Source organism: Mesocricetus auratus, unplaced genomic scaffold (assembly GCF_017639785.1).
Source record: "Mesocricetus auratus isolate SY011 unplaced genomic scaffold, BCM_Maur_2.0 Super-Scaffold_100010, whole genome shotgun sequence".
NCBI lineage: Eukaryota > Metazoa > Chordata > Mammalia > Rodentia > Cricetidae > Mesocricetus > Mesocricetus auratus.
This window is the reverse complement of record NW_024429194.1, coordinates 81,287,814-81,303,508: the sequence shown is the minus strand read 5'-3', so window position 1 is coordinate 81,303,508 and position 15,695 is coordinate 81,287,814. Positions and strand designations below refer to the sequence as shown.

Sequence of the window (15,695 nt, the reverse complement as noted above, 5' to 3'; positions counted from 1 at the left end):
ACAGCACAGTTTAGGGTGTTGCCTGGTTTAGTGATGTTTTCAGAGAGGCGTGCCTACCTCAGTCTGTGAGTGTCTGCAGGCACCACCTCATGCTGCTGTCTTGGCTTGGGAAATCCTGACAGTGGGCTGGGGACCCATTGCTGGAGAACTGGACCCTGGAGTCTCACATAGAGAGAGGATCCTGCACTGTATCAGGGTGAGGACTTTGTGGTCCACTATTTATTGAAGTCCTCAGGGCCCACCTTGAAGAAGGTATGTCACACACCTGTCCGTCCCCTTCCCTGGGGTGGTAGTCTCTTGCTGTCTTACTGATGTTAAGTCCCCACACAGCGTTTGTCTTGGACTGTTTTGCATCTTTGGATGGTATTAGTCTGAGGTTATGGCTTTCACAGCACCCAGGCTGGTACTTGGTGGCTTTCATGAAAACTCCATTTGATCTGTGTCCTGATGGAACACACAGGACTATGCCATCTTGCGTCACGGATGAGGTGGGGATGCCGAGGGTCTAACCTGTGATCTCAGCCCTGGGAGGAGGCAGGTTGTGGGTCACTCTGCTCAGGCAGGGTGATAGCCTCAGCTGGTGCTACTGACATTAGCCTGCCCTCTGGTGGCCCTTGTGGACAGCAGAATAGGAGGGGTTCAGCTCCTGTACCCCCTGCCCTTCCCATGGCTGAGACTTCACCTCCTATATCCATGCCCCTCCTCTAGCTGAGTCTTCAGTTCCTGTATCCATGCCCCTCCTCTAGCTGAGTCTTCAGCTCCTGTATCCATGCCCCTCCTATGGTTGAATCTTCAGCTCCTGCATCTCTGCCCCTCCTATGGCTGAGTCTTATCCTGCATATGAGAGGTGAGGCAGCTGCTGAGCACTGAGCCCTGGGGAGGTCAGCGGGGCCACCTTAGTAATGTCTGTCATTGTCTGCAGCCCATATGCAGTTAGGAGCCACATGTCTGTTCAGAGAGCTGTCTATATGACTGGCTAGGCTTAAGTTCTTCACGAGAAAACAAGGGCAACCTGTGACAGCCACATGGGGGCCAGAAGCACATGACAGAGCTCAGGCCCCCAGAGACCCTGCGTGCCATCTGTGAGTGGGTCCACTGTTGCTCACTCCTTCTCTCTCCTCTTACTGGTACTCAGCATTCCAGACCTGTGTCTACGATGGTATCTGAGACAGCAAAAGACAGTCCTTGCCTTCTGGACTCTAGTGGGCTGACTGTGCACATATCTGTGCACATTCAATACACACCCAGACCTACACATGTACATATAGTCAATAAACACACAAGACTGTATTCATGATATACATACATGCACACACACATGCACAGCAGGACTAGGGATGTGCAAATAGGCACACAGTCACACATTCAAATTGATAGGAGTGCACTCTCAAGTATACACGCACATGCATACACACACACACAAGCACACTCATGATCCATTCATGTATTTGCACATATATACAGGTGGATTAGGGAGGTACACTAGGAGACACACACACACACACACACACACACACACACACGCAGATTTCTTTCCCTATCCTTATCTTCTATCTCTCTTCCTGAGTCACTGCTTGTCCCCTCTGTCCTCTCAAGCAGGCTGCTGTGTGCCCGCTTACTCTCTCACTCAAGATTAACGTCTGAGACGAATCATCTGCCATCTCCGCACAGAGTCCCAACAAAACAAAAGATGAGCGATTCCACATACCGGAAGGGCGGGGAAATTAATTAGGAATGACAAGGGACCCACTCTGCAGCTCTATACTCTCTGCTGCTGACTTGCTGGCTGCGGCTGTGGCCCCAGCAAGGTGCATGAGTGACAGACTTCTGGACACTGCGGCTGTGGCCCCAGCAAGGTGCATGAGTGACAGACTTCTGGACATTGCGGCTGTGGCCCCAGCAAGGTGCATGAGTGACAGACTTCTGGACACTGTAGGGCCTTTCCTATTTCAGCAGCCTCGGGCCCTACTGCCTGCCACTGCCTATCCACTTCCCTCAGCCTCTGGCTTCAGCACACCGGCACCCAGGGGACAGCTGACTTAAGTGTCTCCCATGGTAGGAGGTGATATCCCCAGTAGGTGGGAACTCTGCACTGTGCAGTTGAGACTCTGGACTCAGGAGCTTTCATCCTGTCCCTGGTTTTCTGTGCTGCAAAAGGGGGTTACAGCCTAGCGGGGGTGCTAGGGGCTCTGAGGAGCGACTGGGGCCAGTGAGGACTGGCAGCTTCATCTGACACACTAATGAGCTGTGGCTGGCCCTTTGGGAGTGGCTCAGGAAAGCCTGTCTTTAAGAGGGGCTGATGGCAATATTGTACATGTGAGCTGACCCGGCAGAGGTGGGATCTAGCAGGCTCTTTTAACAGCTGGCCAATAGCTGCCCCAGTCTCTAGACTGGGAGGTGGCCATGGGAAGGCGAGACACCAGGGAGCCTCAAGAGGAGGAAATAAGAATTAGCAGGCCTGGGGCAGGTCTCCTGCAAAGAGCTACCACGGTGTCTGAGGAAGGCTACCAAGAGTCCAGCCCTCTGTACCTGAGTTCAGCATGGAGGTAGTGAAGGTCCCTGGGAGTCAGACTTTCTGAGCATCAGAATGCAGGTGGGGACCCTGGGGCCCAGTTCTTCCTTGTGGAGTGGGCACACACTGCCACCTTCGCAGGCTCTTGAGAGAGGGAGGCTGCAGGAAGCTTAGCAGGTAGCAGGCATCCCTGCTAGAGTTGTCATTTTGTAGCATGACTGGCCAGTCCTAAGGCAGGTGTCCCACTAGGAGAGTGCAGAGGGGAGGGACAGAGGGGAGAGGAGGGACAGAGGGGAGGGACAGAGGGGAGGGTGCAGAGGGGAGGGTGCTAATACATAAGTTCTTCATACCTACAGTCAGACAGAACAGCTGCTGGCTTATTCCAGTTTCGCTCATCTTTCATTCATGTAGTCCTTGAACAGACCTTCCCTAAGGGCCACCCAGGCCCAGCCCTCTGGACCTGTGCTGGAGACAGCAGACCATGAAGGCGGGGAGGGGGACCTGGCCTAAGGAGGGAGAAGTTGGAAAGGATCTCCCATATGGGATTAGCAGGAGACAAAGCCTGAGAGAGGGACAGGTACAGCCACTTACAGAGTGACAGTCAAGGCTGTCGGGGGAACCTCATGGGACCCTGGACCGGCTTGTCTGAGTCCATGGGCCCTGTGTGCCATGCGGACTGTGTCCTGGAGGCAGTGGGGAGCCATGGGGAGATTTGGAGGAGTCACAGGGAGCCTGTGCAGAACTCAGGCTAGTCTTAGCTGTTCAGCCAGGCTGAAGGCTCCAGGGGGCCGTGGGAGCTGTTCAGGCAGAGGCTCCTGTGAAGAGGGAGCTGGTGCCTGGCCACCCCAGGGTCCTGGCCCAAGTCCTTTCTGCTCCCATGGCACATCCTCAGACATGCCACATGCCTTCTCTGTGTCAACACTTCCTTGGGCCTAAATGGGGACTTCCCAGCAGTTTCACCCCCATGGTTCGCTGAGCAACTGAATGTGGGGTGATAATGTACAAAGGCGGCATTTTTATCATTTTGGGTTGGAAGAGGGAGCCTGGCTCTGGACTATGTCACGCGGGTATGGCTCTGCACCCCAGTTTCTGTGTCTGTGGCAGCCATGGTGGCAAACACTTCCCCGGATAAATGTGAAGACTGAAAGCCCCCTGAGCTCCCCCTCTGTGGGTTCCCCTCAGTGTTCAGGAGCACCTGGGGCCTCCACCGTCCTATACTCCAGACCCAGGCCAGGGGTTCAGCCAGGGGTCACTCTGCCTCAGCTGAACCCTAGGGAACATGCCCACACCGGGACTGAATGCCTGCCCTGGAGAAGTAGAAACGGGGCAGTCTCTGCTTCAGCTGCTTGCTGTAGATGAGTGTTGGCAGCCCATCAGCTATCAGGGAGCCCAACCTCACGCTTCAGGGGGACCCCGTAATGATAGGCCACGATGAGGTCATTTATATTGGCTAAGCGGGCCTAATTAGGCTTGATCTGAAGGTTAGCAGAAGCACACAGAAAAGCTGTTAAGGGGTTAACCTCAGGGAGATTACGTTGTATTCAGCGCTCTGTTAAAGTTTGAATTAATTTTTCCCATGGGTTTGCTCACATTCTAATTTTCAACTAAATGAGACATCTGTTTCAGAAAAGGAAAATTTGCTCTGGTTGTCATGGCAACTATCATTCTGTAAGAAAATTATTCCAATGGTTACTTTAGAAGAGAAAGACAGAGATTCAGGACATAAAGCCGCCTTCGGCTCAGCCGGAATTCTGATGGGCCACCCTCCACGGCCATGAGGTGCCTCGGATGGTGAGGCCAGTGGCAGGTGGAGCTGGAGGTGGCACCAGGCCCAGGTGTTAGGTTGTGATGGAAGCTGGTGCAGGGGCTCTTGGGCACCCCAGTGTCATGGCTTGAGCATTAGTGGGGGGTATTCCAAAGTCGGATGGCAGTGAGGACCAGGGCAGTGTGGGTATGTCCTTCATGGGGGAGAGAGCTGGTCACTGAGCTGTTCAAAGTGCTAGGCTTCACTGGAGACAGAGGGTCAGTGCACCCCCAAACAGCACCCCAGGAGGCTCCAGTGTAGACTGTGTGTACACCGGAGATGCTCTTTCCTTTGTCTCCTGGGTCAGCAGCAAAAGCCCTCACTGGAACCACCTCAGAAATATCTTCCAGAAGTTTCCCTGCAGGCTGTGCCTCCCTCTGCTCCCCAATGCTAATGGTAGACAATGGCGTCGGGGCATTGCCTGTGTGCAAAAATATTGCCCTAAAGTCTCCAGCCATCCCCTTGTCAGCCCTCTTCCTCCCTGTTGCTCTGAGCAGGACACAGCAGCTGGCCTTAACGGTCCAGCCTGGGACAGGTAAAGGGCCAGTCGGGGGCAGAGTCAGCTTGACCCTGCTTGGATGACATTCTAACCTGCTAGAGGGGGGCGGGGCAGCCCCCAGACTTCCAACAACTGAGGTCCTGCTGACTCCTGTCCTCGGAGTGCTGTGTGGTCCTGGAGTGTGGAATGGCTCCTCTAGGCATCCCCATGAGAGTCGGTGTCCAATTTTTGCTCCAGGGCAAGGCTCTGTGGTGCCAGGTGAGGGGAGGCTGGCAGGCAGGGGTGGCCTGGGCTGGCTTCTGGGGTCCACGGGATATCTGCTGTGCTTCTCAAAGCTACCCCGCAGTGGTTCGGGAGAACTAACACTAACAGGGTACCTCTTCTCCATACTGATGAGGCCTTGTCCTTCCGTGTAAATATTTGATTTTTTTTTTTTTTTGGTTTTTACGAGACAGGGTTTCTCTGTATTGTTTTGGAGGTTGTCGGTCCAGCCTAGCCTCGAACTCACAGAGATCCGCCTGCCTCTGCCTCCTGAGTGCTGGGATTAAAGGCGGGTGCCACCACCGCCCGGCTGTAAATATTTGATTTTTGAGAACTGAAACCTGTGTTTGGAAGACAGCACCAGTCATAAACTGTTTGGCGTTCTGAGTGCGGGCAGGACACTGAGTGATTTCCGGGATGCGGTGGCCTTTCTGACCCCCTTCCGCCCTCTCAGCTGCACAGTTCTGAGCATCCTAGACAGTGATTCAGAAACCGCACAGCCCTTGGAGTTGGTAGAGAGGGGCTGCCGGTGCCAACCAGAGTCATGACAGAAAAGGACCCTTACCTTGTGACCAGGTGTGTGACTTGGGGAGGGGGGGCGTCTTGCTCTCAGGTTCTCTGAGGTCTCCTATCCTGCTTCCCCTTTAGAAATGCGCTTGTCAGCCATCAGAAGTCCAATAAAAAACCCTCCCCTATATAAATCTTCACACCCAGGCTTTGTAGACGGCTTTTAGGAGCAGTCCGTGGTGACAGACGGGTTTGATGGTGACAACGGTGGTAGTAGACGTGGTAGGGACGTGATGTTGGTGGCTTTAATGAGAAGTGATGATGGAGGCGATGGAGCTGAGGCTGATGGTGGAGGAGGGGCAATAATGGTGACAATTGTGTGGAGGTGGCGGTGGGGACGATGGAGGTGGCGGTGGGGATGGAGGTGGCGGTGGGGACGATGGAGGTGGCGGTGGGGATGGAGGTGGTGGTGGGGATGGAGGTGGCAGTGGGGACGATGGAGGTGGCGGTGGGGACGATGGAGGTGGCGGTGGGGATGGAGGTGGCGGTGGGGATGGAGGTGGTGGTGGGGATGGAGGTGGCAGTGGGGACGATGGAGATGGCGGTGGGGATGGAGGTGGCGGTGGGGATGGAGGTGGTGGTGGGGATGGAGGTGGCGGTGGGGATGATGGAGGTGGCGGTGGGGATGGAGGTGGTGACAGAGGCGTCACGGTGAGGGGAAGGTGAGAGTGACGCTGGTGCCAGGGAGGGTGACGGTGTGGTGACGTGCATGTGACAAATGGCGGCGGTGATGGTGACAAGGGATGAGGATGGTGGTGCCGGGGCAGAGAATTGAGTTCTCCCTGTGGAGGAGACAGAGCCACCTCCATTTCTCAGAGAACTCCAGGCACAGAGCTCCGGAGGAGTCAGGTGTTTGCCAGTCGCGGTCAGCATAGGTGGCAAATGGTGGACCATTCTAACCTCAGTCAGTTTGGCTCCAGGGCACCCTAGGAGTTGTGTGTAAAGCACATGTGTGCGCATGCTTGAGTGTACACGTATGTGTGTGCACGTCAATTTCTTTCAGAAGAGCGCGTAGCCCTCTGCGGATGGAGAGGAGCCGGTCTGAGTAAGCATGTCTGAGGGAAGAGGCGTCTGACAGGGCCACCTCTGCCCTGTGCTGCTCTTCCAATAGCCAATCCCAGTCTAACCACTGTCCCCAGCGGACACTGCCCCGTGTGGGATCCTGTGAGACAGGTGGCCGTTCTGTACCTGGGCCATGATCCCTGGTTCTCCTCTCGTCTACCTGGAGTGAGAATCATGACCTCTAGTGGACAGGGCCACCTCCTCCACGGAAGTTGTGGAGCCCACTCCAGTGGGTAGAGGAATCAGGCAGAGCCACAGCTGCCTCTAAATTCTGGGGATTAGGAGTCAGGACTGGGTAGTGGTGGCTAGTGTGCACTGCCTGGCTATGATACTAGGTCTGCTCAGTGTCCTGACCACAGTGTCCTGACCACAGTTTCCTGACCACAGCAACCAGAACACAGTGCCTTGACCACAGTGACCAGAGCACAGTATTCTGACCACAGTGACCAGAGCATAGTGTCCTGACCACAGCGACCAGAGGGCCCTCATTCACACAGTATTTATCTGCTCCAGAGCTTGTGTCTAACACAGAAAAGGGACCTTTGACCCCCAGATGATGCAGGGTGACCACCACCCTTCCTATGCCCAGGTCCAGCACTGCAGGCTTGTAGAGAACAGCAGGTCTCAGAGTGACATCTCCACCGACCCCGTTTCACCCGGCACCTTCCCTTCTTCTGAAATACCCTGCAAAGACCTCAGCCTCACAGCTCAGAGGCCCATGAGGACAGGGCGAGGAGTTCTTACATGGGGTTCTGTGGCACCCCTGGGAGTCCTAAGTAATCACATTGGTGGCTGCCGACAGTGCAGAGCCCTTGGGTTGACAGCCAGTGATGTCAGCCATGTTGGGCAAGGGTAGGTTTCAGGTGCTAACTTTGGGCACACGAGGGGCCGTGGGGGCTCAGGAGCAATAGCCAGGCAACGTGTGCTGGTAGGCAAATTAGGGGGCTACCTGCACTCCCTGGCTGCTCCTGGAGTCTGCCTCACCTCGGCAGGACAGGAGCAGGTCCACTGACAGCAGCTAGTCGCTCTTCTTGCAGAAGTCCTCGAAACATCGCCAAGTGTCATTTTGACTGAGCTTCCAGGTGCCAAGTTAGTCCTCATGGCTGCTTGTCCCTGCGACCTGTACCCTTCTCTCGAGACCCTCCCTAAAGTGCCCTTCTTCTCTCCTAGGCAGCCCTGGTTCTACGGCTGGGGGTTCAACCTCCCGCGAGGCCAAGCGTTGCTGGAGAAGTGGAACCTCATCCCGGAAGGTGTTGATGTCCTTATAACTCATGGACCACCACTGGGTAAGAAATTGGTCTCTGGTTCAACTGCCCAGGATGGACTGGGGGCCTTGACGATGGAGTGTCCTGTGTCTGGGGCTGGTCAGCTAGGTCTAACTTGCTGGGGTGCCATCCTTACCTAGTCAATGTCCCCAGGGCTGATGGTGCCACCTCCCAATATTGCTGCTGCTGCTGCTCACCTGCTACCACTTCTAGGATCCACTGGCTTCCTGTCTGGAGCCCTACAACATGCCCCAGCTCGTCCCTTCTCCTTCCCTTCTAACCTGACTCCAGTTCCTTCCTCTTTTCTCTGATGATGCTGTCGGTCCTCCGGGCCTGTATCTTGTCTTGACTACTGTGGCCTCCTCACTGCTCTCCAATCTTAGGCACCTGTTCCTGCTCCACTTTCAATGGAGGATGCTCTATTCCCAAGCCTCTGCTGGGACAGCACACAATATTGACCAGGATTGTGCCCCTCTCCCACAGGGCCTCCAGGCCAATGGGCCAGGTCCTTCAGTTTCATCTGAGCTGTGTGGGTTCTGCAGCCTTCTTTCTCCTCCTCCTCTCTATTTCCTGTTCTCCTCCCCTTACTTTCTTTTCTTCCCTCCTTAGTTTCTTCCTCTCCTTCCACTCTTCTGATCTATCTGTCCACTCATCCATCCATCCATCCATCCATCCATCCATCCTCCACCCATCAATCCTCCACCCATCCTCCATCTTCCACCCATCCTTCATCCATTCTCTATTGATTTATCCATCCTCCATTCATTTTATCAATTCATCCATTCATCATCCTTCCTCTATTCAGTCATCCATTACCCATACTCAGTCTTTATCTCTCATCATCTATCCATTCCCTATCATCTATCCATCTGTCAATCATCCATTTACCTATCCATACACTCACCCAGCTGTCCATCCATCCATTTATCCCAAACTACGTCCTTGGCCTCCTGCTCTCCAGATGCCCTGCCCTAGTCCCAAAGCACACTGCACATGTTTTGGAATGCCCATGGACTAGGTGTCTCAGCAGGTGCTAATGTGCCTCAATTCAGATTGTAGTCACCAAGGCAGCTGGGCAGCTACAGTTAGGGGGCAGTTAGAGACCCCCAGCCCCAGCTCTGTCTTAGCCTGCACTGCCACGCTAGGGACGGACCTGTGACTCCAGTTCCTAGAGCAGCACTTGTGACAGTTGGATGAAGCCAAGACACAGGGACATGGGCCAGTCTGTGCAAGGTCTAGGTGCTGCAGAGACTAGGACCTCCCCCAGCCACGAACCCCAGGCCTCCAGTCACCCACTGCCTGTGTCTGTTTCCCTTCACTGCCCCCTCCTCTCCTCCTTCCTTTGCCGGGCTGTTTGTGTCTCAGAACCTCTCTCCTGACGAAGCTCGCCGGGCGCTCTGGGTTGAAGCTCTCCAGCCCTTGCTGGCAGCCCCATAGCTTGTCCTACCCACCCACACAGAGAGGGGCCGACAGCAACCTGGTTGCTCACTCGAGTCATCAGTTATCCTCCGTTTGTGTAGCCGTGTAAGGATGATACGCCATATGGGGTGGCTCCGGGAGGCTGATGGCCAACAGACACAGCGGGCACCATGAGAGCATGTCTCCGCCAAGGAAGCCAGCTTCAAGCGTCTGTGCACCCCTCCCCCAATCTCATGTATCCCAGGCTGGCCTCAGACTCTTTGATATAGCCAAGGATGACCTTGAACTCATATTTCTGCCTCCACCTTCCCTGTGCTGGGAGCACAGCCATGCACCGTCATGTCTACGGTGCCTCAGAACTTCACGTCTGGTAGGCAAGCAGTCTACCAACAGAGATATGCCACAGCTTCTGTGGGGTTCGGTAGAGAAAGTTTCTGAATCAGAAGTCTCCCTCTGAGGCTATGGAAGCTCCACACTGCTTCCAGCCACCGGAGTACCACGGACTCAGTTTGTTCTTCTCTGAAACCGGTGGCTACAAACAACCCTCGGGGCTGCTGGAGCAGCCACAGGCTGAGATGTGTAGTGGTTATATGCACCTGGGCCCAGGTGCCTGGCCTCCCTCGGCTCTTACGATGAAGTCGTTCATCACAGCCCTGTCAACGAGGGGAGGCTGAGCCTCCAGGAGCTGCCTTGTGACTGGGCTTCCTTCCAAGGGCAGAGGCAGGACGGGGTTCTGGAGCTTGCTACATTGGGGCTGTAGCATAGGACTCCAGGTCCCACCGAGTCTGCACTAACAGATGCCCGCTATCCCCATTAGTGACCTCATTGTCTTACCGTGCAGGCTTTCTAGACTGGGTCCCCAAGAAGATGCAGCGTGTGGGCTGTGTGGAGTTGCTCAACACGGTCCAGAGGCGAGTCCAGCCGCGGCTGCATGTCTTTGGCCACATCCATGAAGGTGAGTGGGCAGGCGGAGAGGGAACCTCACTTCTGACTGGCCCTTCTGAGGGGTTTCTTGCCTTGCCTAAGTCCTGCTCACTAGCTCCCTGCCTGACTTCTTGCAGGAAACAGCCCACTTCCGTGGTCCATGTGTAGACTGCCTCACATGCTTGCTTCCTGGGTGAACGTGGGAGGCTGGCTGGCAGGTGAACTCACTGGAGTGGCAGGGACATCCACACTGTGGGCAGGAGGCTCACATTCCTGACCACCCACACTGCCCTGCACACCAGCTTACATTCTTAGTCCTCAGGCATTTCTCCTGGAGCCTAATCTCAACAACTGATGCACCACCCAGGGTCAGGGAGGTGGGGCCCTGTTGTTGCTCTCAGACATTTAACTCGACTATCCCAGGCCTCACAGGCCCATCTCTGACAGGAACCACGGTGGCTGTTTGAGGTGGAACTGACAAGGCTTGTCCCAGGAGTATTTTACTGGTTTGCTGACCCTATCTGTGGTTGGATCGGGGCTCCTGGGCCTTCACATTGCCTGCATCTAATAGTAAAACAAACTCTAGCCATTTCCTGAGTGTCTCTATGGTGTCCCTGGCAGTCAAGATAGCACCACACACTTGTCTCAGGAGAAGCTCCGGATTGCTGAGCAGCAGCCAGGCAATCAAAGGCGGAGCTCAGGAATCCTGAGTTTATAAAGTGGCTGTCTTCTTGGACCTTTCTGTGTGCATGCAGGGCCAACATATGTAAGGTTGCCTGTGGCCCAAACCATGCCCCTACATATTTGTATAGGCAAAATGGAGCTCCCGAGAAGAAAGGGAGAGTTGTTTGTTGGGTCCCAGCCCCCACGGATCTCTGTGCATTGCATGTCAGCTGATAACCACAGGTGCATCCTGTTCTCTAGTCCTGGCTTACAGCCTTGCCCCACTGGCATCAGCATCTAGTACGAGGAAAACACGAGCTCTTACACCTGGGGTTTTTCCACTGTGCTGTAAACCTGTATATAAGGCTGCTCCCTTCTTGAAATAAGGTGCACATACATTCTCGTGGCACAAATGGCTGGACATCTCGTCTTTTATTTAAACCTCCAGGCTTTCGCCTCATACGTTAGACTTGCTCATGGTGCGGGCGCCACAAGTGTCCCTTATGCTGTGAAGACAGACTGAGCTAGAAGGGAGTTCAATAAGCAGAGGTGGCAGGGGGAAGGCGTGTGGTTGGAAGACAGGAATGTGACAATGGTAACTGTGGTGCTTGTGGGGACAACAGAGAGGATGGTGAGGCTCTCAGTGGTGATGCTAGTGGGGACAAAGATGGCAGTGGTAGTGACACTGAAGATGGTGAGGATGGTGGTGATGTCATGACGGGGCAATGACGACGGTGTTAGCGGTGGTGGTAATACCATGGCGATTATAACGACGAGAGTGACAGTATTGACGGTGTCGACGATGATGGTCATGTGATGGTGATGATCATGTGGATAGGGAAGGGGCTAAAGAGGAGGAGATCATTCATTGTGAAGATGCGGCTGTCGTGGTGATAATGGCAGTGCTGGGGACAGCAACAAAGATGGTAGTGATGTAGTCTGGGGGGCAGTGCTGATAATGGTCATGGGGGTGGAGACAGTGATGGGATAGTGACAAAGATGGCAGTGGTGTTGATGATAATGACACTGATGCTGGTGATGTTGTTGGTCGGGAGATGTCATGGTAATGATGGTTGCGGTACGGATGACGGCAAGGATTGTGATGCTGATGATAATTTGGCTGCTTTTGGTGATGCTGATGGTGGTGGTCATGGGGATGATGACAGTGATGGGATGGTGATGGTGACTATGATGATGATATGGTAATGCAGCCTACGGACATAGCATCTGAACACACCTGATCACATTCAATGATACTGTGATATTGGGGACTATGGAAATCAGGTGAATATACTTGATCACATCTGATGATATGATGATGCTGACAGTGCTCATAGGGACCACACTCGTGACACCACGGTGGATGATATTGATGATGAGAAACACAACATGAGGATGATAACAGTGACTTACTTACTATGTGCTTTTCCTGTGACGAACACTGGCCTAAGAACTGCACATGGATGGTGACCTCAGATGGTCCTCCTGGAAGGCTCAGAAGAACCCTCTTACTATCATTTCCATTTAGCAGATAAGACCCCCAAGTCTGAGAGCTGCCGCAGCTTGCCCCAGACATGTCCTGCCCACGGTGGCAGAACACATGTAGCTACCACAGTCACAAGACAGCTCCAGATCCTGGTCTGACAGGTATATTCTTACTTTCCAGGGTATGGTGTCATGGCAGATGGGACCACCACCTATGTGAATGCATCCGTGTGCACTGTGAACTATCAGCCTGTGAATCCTCCCATAGTCATCGACCTCCCCACACCCCGGAACTCCTGACTGCTCCCCACTCCAGCTCTGCCCACCCATGTCAGCTCCGTATGTCTGGCTGAGAGCCTGGATCCCCTAACCCACTTCCTCCCATGCAGAACAGCCCAGACAATCCATCTGGCCATGGGACCAGCCAGCAATGAGTAGACTCCTTGGGATGAAAGAAATTGCCTTTGACTGTCAGCCTTCTGCCGGGGCCTTGAGCAGCCCCATCGGGGCACCATGCTCACTTCTGTTTTCTGTGTGTACATCTGTCCTTCATTGCAGGGCCTCACAGGCTCACAGCCCTCTCTTGCTCGGGAGGTGACAGAAGCGTCACCACACTCAATTCAGCACTCTCCTACTTTGAGGAGCCTCTGCCCTTGGATGAGTTTTGGGAATTTTTATACACAATGTCTCGCTACCCAAGTGCATCTGTGTGGCTGTGAGCCCCACGGCTGGGGGGACGTGTGACCTGGGCACAGACAGTCCTTCCCGGGTTGGAGGCAAGGAGATAGGCCTGCCCCTTGTGTGCAGGGATCTTGGAGTGTTCAGAGACATCTCAGGAATTCCGACAGCCCCTGGTCAGGCCCACAGCAGTTGGCTTGGCTTAGTCCCTCTTCTTCCTGAGGACCTGCTGCTGACGTGGACCGAGTGTCCCCAGTTCTGCTTGGAGCCTGGATTTGGGGGGCTTGGTTCTTCTGGGTGGCCAGAACCTACTGGTTCCTTATTATGTGAGGCCATCGTAGATCCCCTGGGACTACATGACTCTGTAGATCACAATGTCCAGGGGGCTCCACAGGCTGAGGCTCTGTGCCCGGTCATGTACATGTCCAATGTGTGTGGCACACGCCCCCTCCAAATCTAACCTGGTTCAGTTAGTATCCACCATTCCTTGATGTGAGTTTCCCTTCAGAGGACTGTTTGCTGGGCTTGTCAGTACCACTGGTCACCGGGAGGTGGCGCAGTAGCAGAGCAGCCCTGGGCACTGATGGCAACACCACCCAGGGCTACAGCCTTTGTTGGGTTAGGCCTGCTAGGGAGCCCATCTGCAGGGGACAGAGCCAGCAAGGCCCCGGGTCAGGGGCAGGCAAGGTCAGAAGTAGTCTTTATTTAAAATGCTGATATTTGTTCTTTGTGGACTATTTTTGCACTCACTCATATTCTTAGTAACACATCAAAAAATACTATTATTTGTCCTAACCCTTGCTGTTTTACAACTTCTATGTCATGCATCTGACATAAGGGCCTTGCTTCCTCAGCCTGACCCAAGCCTTGGGGACCAGCTCTCCTGGTACCTTTTATTCCATATAATTTGGATTTATCTACAGTCATTCCTGCAACGGAGGTAGGTACTCTTGCCCTGTTATAGAGATGAGACCACGGAGGCCAGAGAGACGAGGGCACTTGCCTGAGGGTACACAGCATAAAAGGGACAGCAACAAGATTTGGATCTCATCTCTGGCCCCACAGCCCTCACCGTCACCACCAGAATTCTCTCTCTACAGAGCAAGGCTTGGGCCAAGACTTTTTAATTTTGAAGGGTCCTGTTCAAAACTGGCTCTCGTTCATTCTCAGTTGAGAGTCCCTTAGACCATAAGGAATTTTGAGCCTTGAGCTCAGAACCCCAGCATCTTGTGAGACGCACTCCCCAGTCTTTCCCTGCAGGTGAATGAGCCAGGCTCACTGTGGGTGAAGCTGCATCCCCAAGAGGATAGAGGTGCCCCACAGGCCACAGGGCTGCAAAAATCTTACTTGGGCCAAGTGGTTCTTGGTGTGTGTGACATTTACAAGGTCTCTCTCCTGTGCCTCAGATGCATGACATGTTTGGGGCGGAGGAAACACACCTCCTGTGTGCTGTCTCAGCTCTGCAGTTTCTATGTGGACCAAGAACTATAAACTTTAAAGAAAAAGGTTTTCCTAGGGCATCTTCAGATTATGGCATATTTTTATGTGGAGAAGAAAAGCTGTGGAGGCAGCTATCTTTAAGAGAAAATTCATTGGAAGTCCTCAAGATTTGAAAGATGGCGGCCTGCTCCTCAATCATTTTGGCATAACTTGATTGTGGCTGTAATTTTTTGTCAAGCATGTCAGACAATAAAGTCTTTGTAAAAAGAAAAAGCTGAGTCTGCCTGGCTGTTCTTTCTGCAGGCGTCCCTGGGTCTTATGAGGGGGCATAGGGAGGAAGAACCCCAAGTTCTAGAGGGTGTTGGTGACTACTTTCATATGTCCATCCATCTACTCATTCAGCAAGCTACCTATCTGTCCATCCATCCATCCACCCATCCGTCCATCCATCCATCCACCCATCCATCATCCATCTGTTCATCCACCCATCAAGTTATCCATCCGTCAATCCTTCCACCCATCCTATGCAACCCTCATCCAGCTCCTTATTGATCCAGCCACAACCTTAGCACTTACTTCCCTAAGAGCCTGGCTTGGATTGCAGGAATCCTGGTGGTGATGGTAACAGACTTAGAAGGGAAGATTGGTAAAGGTAGACGAGGACAAAGGCCACAGAGAGCCAAGGATGGCGGTCAGTGCGGGCCGCCAGTCACTGAACGGGACTGTGGAAGTAAGAAAGGGTATAAGGAAAATCCCCATAATTCTGTTTGGGCTTCCTGAGCAGGGGGTGAGCTGGGACCATGAGGGGAGGTGTTCTGTGGTCTAGTTGACAAATGACATGAAGTAAAAGCCTCTCTGAGGACACAACTGAAATAATAAGCCATGGGTTTGGGTCAGAAAAGGCCTGCAGAGTGGCCAAGGGCAGACATGCAATAACAGTCCCCCCATAAACTTTTCCTCTGACTGGTCCTCTGCCCAGGACCTCGTGGGCCTGCAGCCTGTGACCTGTCCTGGGATCTTGACCTCTCAGCCATTACCCTTGAAGCCCTGTTCAGTCTGAGAGAGTGCCCTCAACTTCTATCCATACCACTGGAGCCACAGTAGGGTTCCTGGACA

The 15,695-nt window shown here is 53.7% G+C and overlaps 1 protein-coding gene across 8 annotated transcripts in view; it reads left to right on the top strand.

Annotated features, from left to right (window-relative positions):
- The window catches only part of Mpped1 (metallophosphoesterase domain containing 1), a 72,537-nt gene extending 57,685 nt beyond the window's left edge, over window positions 1-14,852 (top strand). For all 8 annotated transcript variants that reach the window (XM_013111005.3, XM_040754067.1, XM_040754066.1 and 5 more), the window contains 3 exons: window positions 7,876-7,991; window positions 10,231-10,344; window positions 12,643-14,852. In XM_013111005.3, the coding sequence (XP_012966459.1) occupies window positions 7,876-7,991; window positions 10,231-10,344; window positions 12,643-12,761 (349 nt within the window). In that variant the 3' untranslated portion in view covers window positions 12,762-14,852. The remainder of the gene's footprint in view (window positions 1-7,875; window positions 7,992-10,230; window positions 10,345-12,642) is intronic.
- The last annotated feature ends 843 nt before the right edge of the window (window positions 14,853-15,695 follow it).